Below are 16,842 nucleotides of genomic sequence, written 5' to 3' on the forward strand. Positions count from 1 at the left end.
AACAGATTACATTTTTAAGGCTTATTGAAACATAAGATGGATTAGCCATTACTGGCTAGCAGACATAGTTACAAACTATAGACTAACCACCCATTTCAGATTGTTTTGCCCCTTTATTTTAAGCACCGTAGATGCTTAGTGTAGCGCTTCAGTTCTGTCCTTCAGTTCTGTCCTTCGAAACCAAGCCTGAAAGTCTCTACTAAAGACTTGTAACTCGAGACTCTACTTAGACTTACATTAAGTTGTGAACATCTGGGCTACGTGTTAGTCAAAATGCACCTAAAGCCATGGCAAACTATAACAGTATTCAGCGCTCAAACTGATAGGGAACATCAGGCAGACCTTTCCAGGACATTGAGGTCCCAAATCCTCAGAGCTGTTATTCATGTCTATTTGTGATAGTGAGTTTAAAATAGCTAAATATACTTTGAATAATCAGGTGTACTAGACAGAAACTGTCTTGACATTTAGGCACAAAGAATCTTCTTTCAGTGCATGGAAAAGGCTGGAGCTATCCTGCACTGTTTTCCCAGGCGAAGAAATCGCAAAGCGTTCTAAAGAGCTGCTGGTGGCTCGGATCCCAAAACATCCAATTTAAAGGGTCGTTTGCGGTCCGCTGTTAAAAACAAACTCGTCTGCAAGCCCCAGAGGTCTGGCAGAGTGGCTGACTGTCTGGATCTGAAATACACTTACTAGACTTCATCTTCCCTGTAGACGTTTAGGTGTGTGGATGAACTGCTGTTTGATGATGTTACATGGAATGGCTGACGTTGCTAGTTTTTCGTAGGTACACGTAGTAGGATGGGGTTGATGACGTTCACGAGAACACTAAAGACTTTCAAATTCCCCCTGAAACTGTGAAATGCAGAAAGGTGTCTAGATGTCAATCAGGCTTTGTGTGTTAAACAAACCAAAGGTGTTAAATGAACCTGGTTACCAATTACCTGAAACTACCAGTTAATGTCATTACAAAGGGAGAAGTTGGCAAATGCTATGCAAAACGAATGATAAGTTCCTCTAGATAAACAGATCTGACATGTGGAAATCACCCCCTCAGGACAGATTTGACCTTTGCTTAGGTGCATTCAGACCACCTTTAATACTTTAAATGTGTATGCGAGTGTGTACCCATACATACACACCAATCAGCCCCTCCTGCTTAACTAATCTGACTTCCCATTACTCCTGGTGTCAGTTCACTTGACCTAACAAAAAAAGGCCAAGTTAGCACCTTATTAGCTTTGGAGCTGTTTGTCATGAGGAGTGCTAATTACTGGATACAGCCTGGGGCAGTCTGTGTGCAGCGTGTATGTGTATATGCATGTGTGTGAGTGAATGCGTTCTTATGCATGCTTACTTGTTGAATGTTTGGCTGACTGTTTGGACTGGCCCGAATAATTTCTATGCTCTAGTGTTCATTTACCTTGGTAATAGATTTTTTAATTCAGTATTCGGAGGGATTTTATTACCTTTTAGACCCCAACACAATTCTAGAACACTCTAGTGCAGGAGTATTGCAACTAAAAATTGCAAAAGTCCAGTTACATCAAAAATGTCCCACTTTCAAATGTCCAAGTCAACGGAACTAACACAAGAGATTGGCGACAATGGTTTCATTGCAGTGCTTAACCATTAATGATTTTTTTAGGCAACACATTAAATATATTTTGCTAAACTGTTTTGTTTTGGATGTTCTCTTAGAATCTGATTTTAAAATGCTGTATTGTTTGTGTAAAAAGAAAGAAAACTTTTTGAAAGAAAAACAAAATAAATATCTTTCAAAATTTATCCAAAGAAGAACAAAAATCTATTATCTATTTAAAAAAAAAAAAAAAAAAAAAAAAAAAAAAAAAAAAAAAATTTAAACAGGTAGGTGAATGTAGTGTTAGAAGCCTTGCTTCTATATATATATATATATATATATATATATATATATATATATATATTTATATATATATATATAGAAGCAAGGCTTCTAACACTACATTCACCTACCTGTGTAAATGTAACTTCTATGGAACTAAACTTTGAAACACGATTTTTTAATTTTTTAAAGTTTTTCAAGTTTGGTCCGCTAAAATGCTTTGCTGGTCCTCTTCCAGCCTGTAGCCCACCAATGGACGACTCCTGCTGTAGTGTATTCCCGACAATTGAAGAGATTTGTTTATTACTGTTTTAAACAAAATATTCATCAAAAAACCCTGGAGAAAAAGGGAAATAATTAATGACTTATTTACATAAATGGTTGCAACTGTAACGAATGCAATTTTTCTCTGGGATCAATAAAGGATTCTGATTCTGACTTAACACAGCCACACTCCCCCGAGCCTCCCCAGTGATCATCCATTTTCTTTGATGTAGAATTTGTTTAAAACAATGTATTACAAATGGAAAACTGGGATATTTTTATTTAAAAAAAAAACAAACACATTAATTTTGGGTAATTGATTGATATTATTATTCTTAAAGGCAGAATTAAGAATGAGTATTTGAGTACTTATTTGGAAACAATGATGATTCAAAGCCTATAAATGCTAAAGCCAGCCTTACTAACCATAATGTCATTCTGTATATTTAGCAAGACCATTTTTAAAATGACTACAAAGATTAGAAGCTTCATCCAAATCTGATCTGCCACACACACACACACACACACACACACACACTTAGACACCTCCCTATTTCCGGTTGGCCACTCCTCTGCCATTAGTCCTCATTAGGGTTTGGTGTTTGATGTTGCTGCAGGCCCTGAGGAGAGCGGAAACGCAGTGCTCTGTGATTATAGAGCAACAGACGACCTTTTCCTTAACACTCAGCACCTTCTGCTACATGACCTAACGGACCACTGAGCAGGATCACTATTTAGACCAGTGCAAAAGAGTTAGACAAGGTTCCACAAATAATTGCAAATGTACTGTGAAGCTTAGGGTCCTGCAGGTGCCATATTTAAGCATAGCATATAATCTCACCAGTTTGGACATGTAGTGCAGGGCTACAGCCCACGGAACACATTTGAAAGATCTAAAACAGCAATCTTAGTTTACAGGGCCCTCTCTAAATGGAATCTCTTTAAGGCGGTGGCAGTGACTGAGTTTGGATGGTTTTGGCGAGGGTGATGTGGAGCAGATGACGAATGACGTCTCTGTTTCTGAACAGGTGGGAGGCTCATAAAATGCATATCATCTGCTGTCTGGTGATTGCAACACTCTGGGCTAATTTAAAGCCACATTCTGAAGTTTGTGCAACTGGCAGGCCAGTTTTTAAAACTTTGAAACAACAGCACTGTCTTCACTAAAAGATACTGTCTTATGTTTGTCTTAAAAACTCATGGCTAGTCCTGGGCAATTACTGCTTGAACTATTTGAACTTCTTTATTTTAAATAGCAAACAAAGCTCCTTGATTAACCACTTTCACTGCATTCATTACTCTTTTTGTTTAGTTAAAATGAGGTAAAGTAACAGTTTATGGCAGTCCAAAATAAACTAGACAGAGTGCCTCAGTGTGTGACTGAACAAATAGATTAAGTCGCTTATGTTGGTGTCTTGGTTAACAACTCAACAAGGTTACTTAACAACTACCAGTTCAGCAATAAAATGTATAATTCAATCACTGCAAACATATAAGATTGACTTTACCCAGATGACCCTGTTTTTCAACTTTTGATGACTATTGTCAGCCTCAAAAAAAATTGTCAGACTATTGTCAGCTGACTATTTTCAGCACCAGGGAAAGGCTGGAAATATTATTAACCTCTAACCATGTTTATTTTTTATCTCCCCATTCAGCAAAGCCGTCTTAGATACTAGCCTACTGAGATTGTGTGCAATGTGTGTTTCTTAAGGAAAAACATTCAGTGCTTGAAAGGCTGCTGCGCAGCTTTATCTGTTTGGCAAACATGACCACAATGTAAAAAATAGTGCTGCCTTGTGCTACTGTAGAGTGTTCTGAAGCCAGTCAGTGGACTGATTTAGGACAAAGACTAGACATGCAAAGAAAAGATATGGCTTATGTGACACACATGCTTTTCATGGTGCATCCTATATACGTGGATGGTGCATTTTCTAGGGATGTGCATGGTGGTTTGATATTCTAGTATTCATGAGAGTTCATGAACAGATATCTGGTTAACTGTAGGGAAGAGAAAACTGTGTCAAAAAATGGATGGATATATAGACAGACAGAGAGATAACCTTGAAATAATGGAAATAATGAAAATAATCTAAGTGCCATAGACGCAATTTTAGCTTATGAACTGGTGTTTCACAAAATATAGCCAAGCGCAGAGAAATACTGTTACTGAAATACTGAAAATACTGAGGGAAATACGGTTTGTTTTTGCTTTGGATATGTAACACGGGCTGCCTCTTTGGGTACATTAATGAGCCAGTGGAGCTAACCATAGCCACGTTGATTGCCATTTACGACTCATTGTCTTTTTTTCTCAGTGGACAAAATGCCAAGACGTTATTTAACATCAGTTAGAGTAGCTAGCGTAGTTAGTTATACAGTTAGCACTATGTCTCACTCTTGTTTCATAGTAGCAAAGTATGACATACTTGCTTATAAATATGAGCAAAACTGTTTTGCTGAATTGTAAAAAATTTGAATGAGGCGTGATGGTGGATGCCAGATGGATGGAACATTGCATTTTCAAAGCTGTGTAGGCATTTAACATTCTTCAATCCATATTGTTATGGTGTACCAGGAATACATCATAGAAGGCATTACCATCCACAGTGGACAGTGCAGTGAGTCAAGGTACCAATTGTTTTGGGTTGATGGTAGGGTTGATGTGTGGCGCAGACCCCATGGAGCAGTGGACCCCAAAGGCACTGTGCAGGCTGGTGCTGGTTCCATACTGGTGTGAGGTGTCTTCTCATGGCATGAGTTTTATCTACTGGTCCACCTAAACATGTTTCATGACCGTTTGCAGCCCTTCATGGACTTCATGTACCCCCACAAATGGTGTGGCCTGCACTTTGCCTGACATGGGCCCAGTCGAGCACTTATGGGATGTGGTGGAGAGGTCCATTCACACCCGAGAACCTTGATGTCATGTTGAGTTGCTGCACTTCGCTGGGCTAGAGGGGGTCCTGCACAATACTAGGTCCTGTCCCATGACTTTTGGCACATCAATGTATACATTTCATCAAGGGAAGATATAATATATACCCAAAGCCTTCTTAGACATATAAATTGCTTAACTAAATAGCCATTGTAATTGACACAATCTATGGGTAATTCCCAATACTATCAACAGTCAGCTCAAGCAAATTAGATACCCTCCCCTATTGTGTGTTTTACTTAGAAAAAGAAAAATGCCTTGTATTTTACAATTAATGATAACATTTTCTCAAAATATACGCAGGCACAGAATCATAAATCAGAATTGAGCATGATGGTAATGATTTGGGTCAATGTTAATGATTCCGGTTTTGGAAATAAACAGTCACTTAGGCTCGACAGTTGTCCTCTCAGTTATTACTTCCAAAAGAAAGCCTACATGAATTGGCATTCAGCGGTGTCAAAGAGGACATACTGACGTGTCTTGGCTGTGTGTGTGTGCGCTGAAGATGGACGATTACATCAAATGCTGGCGTGCTAGTGATTAAGTGTTGTCCCGTGGCATCTGTAATCAGCGTCTGGCGCAGATTAAAAAGCTGGCTGCACACTCTGCCTATCAGCTGTCTCTGCTCCACAGCTGTCCTCTCCCAAGAAAAAAAAAAGCTTTATAATGACTACACCACACTGGGCCTCTGTGGCCAATAGCCAGCACTGAGAGAGCATATGTGTGTGCATTTGTCCTTTAATTTGATACCTTTTGATCTGTGACACACGCATCAGTCTTTAAAGAGGAAAAAGAGGATTATTCCTTTCTCAGAAGAGGGAAAGACAATGATAATGATTTGTTTCTCTCTCCCTCCATCCTCAGCCAACAGTCTGTTTAAAGGTTTGCTTCCCTCTGCATGTTTAAGATTTCTCTGTGTAGAAGATGGATAATGTTTTGGTTTGGTAAAATAAGTTGAGTTGCCTCACTGTAATCGATTCTCATGCTCTTTCTTTTTCAATCTCCTGATCTTGTTGGAAATACAAGGCTCTGTCCATCACCCTGCAATCAGTGGATTCCAGGCTGTATAGCATGTATGGACAAGCTATTGCTTGTGTAATACACAGCGTGTGTGTGTGTGTGTGTGTGCATGCATGCTTGTGTGTGTGAGCCTTGCCACATGTGTAACAATGCACAAATGTACAGATTTGATATGATTTTTTTTCTGATGTCAAGATTTTTTTTTATTTTTGATATTTTAAAAGTGTATTGACTCTACAGCTCTTTAATTTAGACTTGAGGCAGTGGACAGTAGTATCATCAGTCACCAATAGTTTCCCTCTGTTGTGATAGTCAATCTAGTCGGACGATTTAACTGTCAAAAAACGCAATGCCCACAGCTTTGAGATGTGTAAAAGTAATTATAGTTGTCTCGCAACCTGTTTTTGTGTAATGCTTGTGTTGAATCAGCCATAATGTGTTGTGTGACTTTAGAAAGTTCTTTAGCAGTGTGAGGTAGATCTTTTTTCTTACTCATGGTCATGCATGTTAAACTGGTAAAGCCATGAACAGGGATCATGAATGAGGGTTAAAGGATTTTTATGGCCCCTGACATATTTACATTAGTTACTAAAAACAAAAAGGACAGCACATAGCCACAGAAACAACAGCCTTTGAGCCACTTCACATGGTTATGTGTAAGATGTTTTGCTTTAGAAAATGTACAGCAAAAACTTGAAAGCTATACCAAGAACTACTAAACCATAGCACGAACAAAGTTAGCTTACAAGGTTCCTGACAGAAAGCATGTATATTTTCTTTGGTTTAAGCAGACATGGCAGTTAATGTTACCACATAAACTGCTGTGCTGAAACGGGTTACTAGAGAAAGATGTGGATATCCATTATGAAAATCCTCAGTCAGAACACAAGGAGCAGCCTGCAGTCTCCATATATATATATATATATATATATATATATATATATATATCCATCCATCCATCCATTTCCTAAGCCGCTTCTCCGTCAGGGTCGCGGGGGGATGCTGGAGCCTATCCCAGCAGTCTTCGGGCGAAAGGCAGGATACACCCTGGACAGGTCGCCAGTCCATCGCAGGGCAGACAGACAGACACAGACAATTTAGCATGTCCAATTGGCCTGACTGCATGTCTTTGGACTGTGGGAGGAAACCGGAGAACCCGGAGGAAACCCACGCAGACACGGGGAGAACATGCAAACTCCACACAGAGAGGACCCTGGCCGCCCGGCCGGGGAATCGAACCCAGGCCCTCCTCGCTGTGAGGCGACAGCGCTACCCACCACGCCACCGTGCCGCCTATATATATATATATATTTTTTTTCTTTCTGTCTTTTCTTTGGGTGCTCTGAAATAGCACTCAGATAGTGTGCTTGTGACATGGGATAGCAGGCTTTTTTGTTTGTTTTTTAAACTAATTTTAAACTAATAAATAGCCTGCCTGCCACTGCCCCTCACAACAGACAATAATATTGATCGGATTATATTTTTCACACAGTACCACAAGGTCACATCCCCTAGTATTTAAAAGCTATGTAGAATAAAAGCACTGGTTGATGTGTACATACTTTAAGTCCTCTCGTCACCCACTTTACTCTGATAGGATGCATCCAGATGCCTAGGTTTCCTCATTGACAGTGGCTTCCATAAAGGTTGGTAAATGAGAGACACTTAAAAGGGAGAGGGACAATTTGGACATATAGTTTTAAATTTAGATACAGTTTCAAATTTGCTTTTTCAAAACATATTGAAATTCTTTCACCCTTAAAGTAGGTTATATGCCAGCGTGTCTGTATAAGCTGGGCAATATGGCATTGTATTATTAAAAATATTTTGCCCAATTGTAGTCTTAGAACCTGAAAATACTCACTGTGGTCATAGTTTTCCGTACTTTTAAAAAAGAATTTGAACTATTTTTACTGGTGGGGTTTTGTCTGTCCCAACCTGAGGAAAACAAAAAAAAATTGTAGTGTCATATATCTTGAAGATGCCTTCAAGTATTGTGATTTTATATTTTTCCCCATATTACCCACCATTTGAGAGATAGAATTGAACATGTTGACCCCATCAGATGCTCTGAATTACTTCTTTCTCGGTAGTGGTAGCAAGTACAGTAGACTGATATGTAATGTTGATGGTCTCTGTTTCTGTCCTGTTATATTTCTGTTGATTATGTGAGTCTTGACCTCTTTCACACACTGGGGCGTTGGGAAACAAGGATGTTGACGTTGAAAAACAACCTCTTTATTCCTCCTCTTGGCAAAGAGTCCCTTCCTCTCTCCGCCACTGAACGGTTTGGGCTTGTCCTCTCCTGCTTGGAAGCAATAAAAGGATAATTTGTACCCCGCCATATTTATCAGAAGGTGCTGTCATGTCATTAGTGGAGAATTCGGTGCCCCTTTTTTTTTTTTGCTTTAATCCAACTCCAGTTCCCTTGCTGGGTCTGACTGGGCCATTAGTTAATACAACTGAATAGGACACAGTGCTTTTAGGCTTCAGCGACTGATTCTTGGCACTGCCACACACAGAATCTCTACTAGGAGGTTTTCTCAACATAAATCAGGAATCAAGTTGTTGTTGAGAACAGGACTGGTGATTGATTAGCAGTGTCACATTGGCGTTTTTCTTTTGCCAGCATTTTTAATCAAGCTGTTTTGTGCATGATAACTCTGACTGTTAGTTATCATTGGAAAATTCACTTTGAGCTGCTGAATTAGCAGTTAAACCTAAAATTGAAGTTAAGATTTGAATTTACATAAATAAAGGGTTATTTCAAGTGATGAATTAGCTCATTAGCTTAAAAAAACTTTGTGAGTGTTTATTCAATGGAGCAAGCAAGCAACACAGAGACAGTTCCCTAAATGAGGCTGAACTGGACATGGACCATCACTGGATTGTTTACTTTTCATCAGAACTGCAGAGAGACTGAACTGTTGTTTATTATTATTATTATTTGCAGGTTCCAGCAAAAGAGAAAGACAAGTCCGGAGCAGGGCCTTCTGGAAAATCTCCCAGCAAACCCAGCATAAGTGAGGTCAAGAACAGACTAGCAACAGCAGCTAAAGAGGTGTGCAAATACACCCATTCATACTCCACTTCCACTGACTCTGTTCTGGCAGCATTCACCTGTAATTAAGACATGTTAACAATGACTGTTTCCCCTGAAGCTGTTTATTTCCCCTGAAAAAAGTGCTATTCAAAGATAACTGGTATTTTTCTGATAGTAGCTTTACATGCTACTAGATACTTTAAAATTTAGAGTGCTTTTACTGTTTTACTGTTTTGACTATTCTTGTTCTTATGGAGTTCCACCTTTTAGCAAAATGTTCTGATAGTGTACCATAGTTGTCTACAATTTATTGACAGATCAAAAGCCCTTTTTGCTGTTCTGCTTCAGGAGATTTATCTAGATAAAGATTAATAACTAAAGCCTTGCCAATTTGCTTATGTTTCAGCTACTTTATAACTGCTACAGGGTGGCACTGTTTGGAAATAGGAATTAAGACATAGTTCTATTATTAGTATTCCTAAATATGAGTTATTGGTGAAACATTTACTCATCAAACACTCAACAAACTATCTGCATAATTGCTGATATATGTCACAAGGACATGTAGTTGCAGCTATTTTAATGTGGTTTGGTAATTAAGCATTTTGTCAGCCAAACGCATTGCACATCTAGTCCAATTGCATTACTCATCTGATACTTTTACTTAGCTGTGCTCACACAATAGGGTGTTGCAAAATGGTTTAGAGGCAACAGAAAGTGTAAAATGCTTGTTTGCAGGTGACAAACAGTATACTAGAAAAAGTAATACATGTAAATAGGGCTGGACAAACAGCATTTTACAGGCATCGAATACTGTTGATATGTCCGAACCAGTACTCAAGTCACTCTCAAAATCATCCATAAAAAACTAATCTATTTGTAGTAGTTTTTGAACTGTCCACCTGAAGGAACAGATGCGCTACCCTTTTTCAGTTCACAACAGCTATGCTCTATCAAAACACAAAGCTTTAAGTCCAAAGAGATGCAGTTAAATCGAGCAGTAACACTTCCTGAAGTGTGCTACAATACATTTTACAAATATTTTACTCAAACTTGATCATCTTTTTGGTGTTATAGTTGCAGAGCAGCTCCAGTGCTGTACGTATGGTCCGTGGAGGCTGTTCTTCTCTGATACAGTAATAAAAACTTGTGATTTGTTATTGCGATTTTGTCAAAATAAACAGATCTGCAGTTTTTGCTGTCAGGTTTTAAACTGACTATAAAATTAAAGAAGAAAATGGAGAAGAAAGTTGTCTGGCTTGGATGCATTTCAGTACTTGGCTAAAGATACTTACATGTAGAAGGATTCATTAAACTTCTTGTGTCTCCACTGTGTTCCCACCAACCTTTTGTTAAGGCAAGGTAATGTGGATGCCTGACCTGAATTTACGATAAATTCTAAACTAAACCCGCTAAAAAAACAACAACTAAAAAACACATCTAACACCTTTTCTGATTTCGAAAGACAAAGCTTCAGAATGCCAAATTATTCAGGCTGCACCTACATGTAAGAGATATATAGTCTGTACATAATATGTTTAATTTAAAAGAGTGTAAAGGTCAGTCGGCTGTAGGGAGGCTACAACATTGAAATAAAATAGAACTCATTCTTGAAATACGACTGAACACGTCAAAACATTTAGCATAAGCTATATTATATATCATTCTTCTCATCTTTTAAGGTTTTCTCTCACTATAGAGGCCTTTATTCATCTCAGTATATTCCACAGTATTTCTAACACATCTTGCCATGCACTGGGGTCTGATTTGGATTAGCTAGAAATAGATTAGCTCTCCAGAAGTGTTAGCTAATGTTAGTAAAGCTTCACATTAGCCTGAGCCAGGCTCGTGCTCATGCTGTTCAAATTGCATCATTATATCAGGCTTGCTTCAGGATTAGCCAGCATGGGTCAGCCAACTCACTTCCTCAATCAACCCCAACACACTCTGATCAGCGCTGACCTCCACTGACCACTTACCACTTACCACATGCAGTATTCACTGGAGCTGGGCATTGACGCCCCTGGCCAAATGGTCTCCATAGAGGATGAAAGTAATGGTGACGATGACAACTGCACACAGAGACCCTTGTAATCATGGTAATCATCCTCACCATCACCTTGATCCTCTAGAGTCCAGCTGATTTGTTAGGCATTACAGAATCCTGACTCTGAAATACTGCATTGATTTTATCTGCCAGCAGTTCGCTACTCTGGAAAATATCAGAACGTGAACTGATTATCAGAAAATGTGCTCATTCAACCCTTACTTATTATTCTGTGCAGATTTTCTGTACATCATAACAGCAATAAACAATGAAGATGTTTGGATTAGGAATACAGCATTAGATTGAGTTGATGTAAGCGAATGTAGATATGCATGTTTTAAGTCATTTGCGTCAGCAGTCATAGATAAGGGAAACTGAATTAGACCTTAGATACAGCAGGAATACGAACTCAGTACGAGCAGTCCAACACCCTGCAGTTGACCCTATTCATCAGCAGAGTGATGACTTGGCTGAAATTCAGCAAGATCTCAAAGCTCAGTGGAGGTACAGAGGTGTTGAAAATTAGTTTTGTTGTTTTTTTTCCCAAACAGGGTAAGCCGTTTCCAAAGACGGAACAGAAGTTTGAGAACTACGCCAAAAGCTGTTTTAAGATATCAGATAAACAAGTGAGTATCATTGTCCTTATTTATTCTTCTTATTGTCCTGTTTCTAAGAACATTTACAAGTGAAGTGAAACATATGTATGCCTCTTACAGCTTCGGCATTAATCGTTCATCAGTGTCGTAAAGAGGTCTATATTTAAGAAATGACCGAACTTCTACACTAAAGATGAGTAGGCTCTCAAACACAGAAGTGCAACAAGTGCATTAGCATCTTGACTTTTTATAGTCAGTGGGGCCACGCGCTAAAGAGCGTCTGACAGGGCCCGTTCCTCCCTCTGTCCATTCTTTTTGTCTTTTCATTTCTCTAGAGCAGCTCACTGCCTGTGAAGCAGAGGGTGAAATATGCTCAAGGCTGCCCCACTCACAGCCCAGAGAGAAGGGAGGAGGGAACTGCCAAGGCTAACATCTCTACTTATGATTTAGTGGCCCCTCTCTCTCTCTCTCTTTCTGTCTTCCTCGCTGTCTCTCTCTCTCTGTTCTCTGTAAAGTGTTTCTTGCGCTCCTTAATGAAGGCACAGGATGGAGGTATGCTGTTGGTACCAGGCACTTCAGCAGCTTCAAGGCCTCACCGACTTACTACTAGATCAGAGATAATCAGTATTTGAATGGGCTTTCCCACTTCAAGAAGAAAAAAAAAGAGAAGTGAGTTTCTTTAGTGCAGACTGCAGCACTGTAACATGCTAGCAGCTAAACCTACACTAACTTACACTCAGATTTCTTTGAGCGACTGAAAGCAAGTCTCCCAAAAAGCATAGAATCTGTAATAAAAGCAAAGTGTGGGTGCCTTAAATTCATAAAAATATTACGTTTTTTTGTTTTCTTGTAATGTTCTGTTAAATGTATGTTTTCTGCTTTTTTTCCAAGCTGTTAAAAATGTATTTTACTTCATGGCTATTTTAACTAGATATTTACAGTTGAGAAGTAACAGTTAAATGTAACACTTCACAGCTGACAATTAAGAATATAATGAGTCAGTAAATCACTGTTTAATCTGTGGTTATGTTTTGATTTGTTTAAGTTAGAATTTTTAGCTCCTTATTGCTAATAAAATGTTCATATTGTTCAGGCCCTATCACATGGCAGTGTTTAGGTCAAAAGTGCATGATGTCTCTTAAAATGCTCCTTTTGTTTCGGTGGGCTGTCAGTCCTTGCTTGGATGCTGTCTTTCACAGAGTGTATCCTGTGAGTCAGTATGCGTTTATACGCATGCATACATTTACTCAGGATGCATCTGACTGTGTGTGTGTGTGTGTGTGCAAGCATTTGCGTGCATCTGCATCTGTGTCTGTGTGTGCACATGTTCAAGGAGGGGCACACACTGAGTCAGCTCCATCCATAATGAGGTTTGTGTGATGATGCACTGTGGCCTTGGTGTAACAGAGCATCCATTAGTGCAGCAGAACCATGTCATTCCAAACTCTGAGCAGAGCAGGTGTACTCTCTGATGGAGACCGGGTGGAGTGAGTGTGTGTATGTGTGTGTGTGTGTGTGTGTGTGTGTGTGTGTGTGTGTGCATGCATGCACGTGTGTGTGTGGAACCAGTTCTGGAAGCACTTTGGTCCAGGCAGCAGGCAGAGATATGAGACATGTCTGTCAGAGAGAGGCACTAGTCATACGTTCTGGTATGTACAAGTCTCGCTCGCCCGCCTTCCTCTCTCTCTCGGCCTCTATTATCCCTCGGGCACGCGCTAATGTGGATCTTTTTAGTCAAAACCGAGTCATGCTGGTCTAATTATTAAGCAATTTCATGTTGCCACATGAGAGGACCCCTTTTCCAGTCCCACTAACTCTCCATTTTTTGCCCCCCCCCTCTCTCTCTCTCTCTCTGTCTGTCCCTTTCTCCCTCCATTTTTCTCCTTGCAGGTGATCAAAGACCTTTGGAACTTTGTACAAACACTGAAAAAGTAATGGCAGCATTTGCAGCCCCCCCCAATTTTTGCATCCCCTCATGTACCAGAAGACTAAGAATATCTAGTGACTGTCTTCAGCTGTGAATTCTGGCCTCTTCCACTCAAATGGAATCCGTCCACTCTGCTCTGTGTGTAATGAGGCAGTTTAGAGTAGAAAAACACTGAGTAGTGACAGGGAGATCATGACCATCATTTAACCTGCTCTACAGCTGAAGAACCGCACAGAGGTGGTCAGTATGGTAAGACAGCTATAAAGTATGTAGTAAGGGTAATTTGTAGTTTAAATGTTATACTGGAAACACATCTGTTTAGGTAGTTCTAGTACAAGCAGCAAATTAAGACTGACAGGCACTGGTTTGTTGTATTTAAGGAACAGTATTTCTAAATGTATCTCCTGCTGTATCTGAACAGGTTAGCTTTTTGCCCTACAGTACCTGCTTCTGCACAGTTTTTTTTTGTTTGTTTTTTTTTTTTACCCCAAATTTCTGTTCATTTTCTGTAAATAGTGTTATTCATTTTAATACGCAAACATGGCAGCTGAAATATTGCTGAAGATTCTGTCTGGTTGTCAGCATTCCGTCTGGCTCAAAATGTTCCATCTGACCAAGGAGTCCGTCTGGCTCACAGTAGGTCTTGCAGCTATGAGGATGCCGTCTGGCTGCAGGACCATAGCTCTCTGTCTTTTACATGCTGCAAGTGAATGGAAATGATGGCCTCTCTCTTTGCCTAGGCACTTGAGTCATATAATGTGATCATTTAAGAGGTTACCCATGGTCCTGTTGCCAGAAAATGACAGTGAAAGATGGTCATTGGCTTAAATTTTTCCTAGAATGCTTTGACTTATAGCATTATAGCTAATGTGTGTGTTTTTGTCGGTTATTTTAGTATTTCGTTTTATTAATGCACTCTTAAGTTTTTTTGGTTACTGTGTCATTATTGAAATGTTTAATACATATATACTGTAATCCCGTAAGCTTTTACAGATCCTAATTGTATTTGTTTTATGTTGTGGTACTTACTCATGTGAGTGAAACTTCAAAAGGGATTTTAAACAGGACTGCTCTTTTCCTTTGAGTGTTTTAGGGGGAGTGGGAGGGGGGTTGATATCATATACTCCAGAAATGTCTTGAGAAAAAGTACCCAGGTGTAGCTATTGAGTCTAGCTATTGAATCAGGGCTAGTGTTTCTAATTATGGATTTATGTAGTAGGGTAGATCATTTTTAATACATTACCTGAAGAGTTCACATTTTTCTCACGAATGTGCACATGCACAGATACACCTTAACACCTGGACAGCATCTTTCTGGCTGAGTCCAGGTGCATGTTGCCTGAGAGATGGTCTAAGCAAGTTTCACTCATGACTGACTGCTGTCTCTGATCTGTCTGAATGAATGCCAGTGGTTTGAAACTGTTCTCAGAATCTTCTGCAGTCCTCCACATTTGAGTTTGTTGAGTGATAGATGGTTAATTTCTTTGGAAATACTGTACTTTGCAACAGTTGAAGCTGTTCAACATATCCATGCCTGTTTTTTTATATACATGTGTATTTCCCTGGAATGAAAGGAATAAAATGAAACTGATCCAGACTCTGTGCCATGCCCTGTCTTCGCCATGTGGACCTTGCACAAAGCAGGGTTTTATGGGGCAGGCGCAGCTACTGCACCACAGCAGACTTTCTCTGCACTGGCACCTGGCTCGCACCACGTGCATCGCACACAACAGACACTCTCTTTTAGGATGACGGTGATGGATCCAGATTGGGATGAAGATTACTTCCTTAATGTGCTAAAAACCCCTTTTACTTACACTTGCCTAAATATACATTTCATTACTCAGATGAAGCTATGAAAGTGCTGTGTATACCATGCTATAATGCAGCTTGCCTGAGTTATGTTATGTCTGGCACATATTTTTATTGCGTAATTTTTCATGTGCGTTTGCAGAGATTCATAAACAAAGGTGAAGAGAGCAACTCTTGTTCATCTGTTGAAGGTCTTAGGAAAAATGGTCTGCCTAAAATTCAGTCCAACAGTAAGTGAACATGCTTCTTAAAGGGGTATCCTACCAATGTTTCTAAATTTCTATATAATTCAGTAGTTGAAATACAGAGTCAATTGAAGTGGTTTAGTTGGAGTGAAATTAATTGTATAGAAACTTGTCTGCTCAGATTTCTTTATAGTGATGGTGATAGGAACCAGAGGTCACAATGTTCACAGCATCTTTCCAGTGGTTGTGATAAGAACTAAAGGTCATGATGTTCACAACTCCTTTATATAGGTAATAAGAACCAGCAGTCGTGAGGTCTGCAATGCTAGTAAACATTTTATTTGGTATCCAGAATGACCAGTGAACCTACATGTCTTCTGTGTTTTATGCATTATATTGATGGTAGTAAAATAGTGGTAAATCCAACAAAAGTTTTATTTGGGCACTATATTTCCTTACAATGCCCTGCATATATGTCTCCACTATGAATAACTTTTAAAACATTGATTTTAGGCCAAAACCTATTTTCTAAAACAATGTCCAGGCATCAGGCAGTATATCCACAACCGTTTCATGTAATAACTTTGTCAGATAATTTTTAGGGTCAAACACTGTTTGGTTCCTATCACTACCATTGTCAACAGTTTCTCTGGAAAGGTGCATTTTATATCAGATCACTCTGAATTACTTTGTATACACCTTAACAATAGAACGATGCAGCTATTTTGAAAAAGTGATGATTTCTCCTTTTGTAACACAATCCACAGTCTGAGACCTTTAATGGATCGTTTTGAAAGTTGTTGAGGCCCGCAAATGAATCTCAAATAAAACTTCTTTTGGACTAGCTAATTGAAATGCAGTAGCTCATCTTGTAGTCACCACTTGGTGGCGGTAATAGCTTGTAAAGGTGGTGGGCTATGATTTATGTCTCCCAATGTAGCTTAAGGACAATTAATCACCCTTTTTACCTGAATATACCTTCTGCCCCTCTAATATGCCTAATGTCCTGTTAACAGGGCCTACACACCTGTACACATTTCCTGTATCTCAAAGTGCAGGAAGTGAGCTCAGCAGATGGTGCCCTCGTGTGTGTGAGGACATGACTCTGTATGAGGCCGCAAGGTGTGTGGAATTTCCCTTTTT

At 39.4% G+C, this 16,842-nt stretch overlaps 1 protein-coding gene across 1 annotated transcript in view; it reads left to right on the forward strand.

Moving 5' to 3' along the window:
• npm1b (nucleophosmin 1b) overlaps nt 1-15,299 on the forward strand; it is a 31,682-nt gene extending 16,383 nt beyond the window's left edge. The window contains exons 9-11 of the mRNA XM_017704042.2: nt 9,043-9,150; nt 11,731-11,805; nt 13,666-15,299. Of these exons, the coding sequence (XP_017559531.1) occupies nt 9,043-9,150; nt 11,731-11,805; nt 13,666-13,710 (228 nt within the window). The 3' untranslated portion in view covers nt 13,711-15,299. The remainder of the gene's footprint in view (nt 1-9,042; nt 9,151-11,730; nt 11,806-13,665) is intronic.
• The last annotated feature ends 1,543 nt before the right edge of the window (nt 15,300-16,842 follow it).

Source organism: Pygocentrus nattereri, chromosome 8, assembly GCF_015220715.1.
Source record: "Pygocentrus nattereri isolate fPygNat1 chromosome 8, fPygNat1.pri, whole genome shotgun sequence".
NCBI lineage: Eukaryota > Metazoa > Chordata > Actinopteri > Characiformes > Serrasalmidae > Pygocentrus > Pygocentrus nattereri.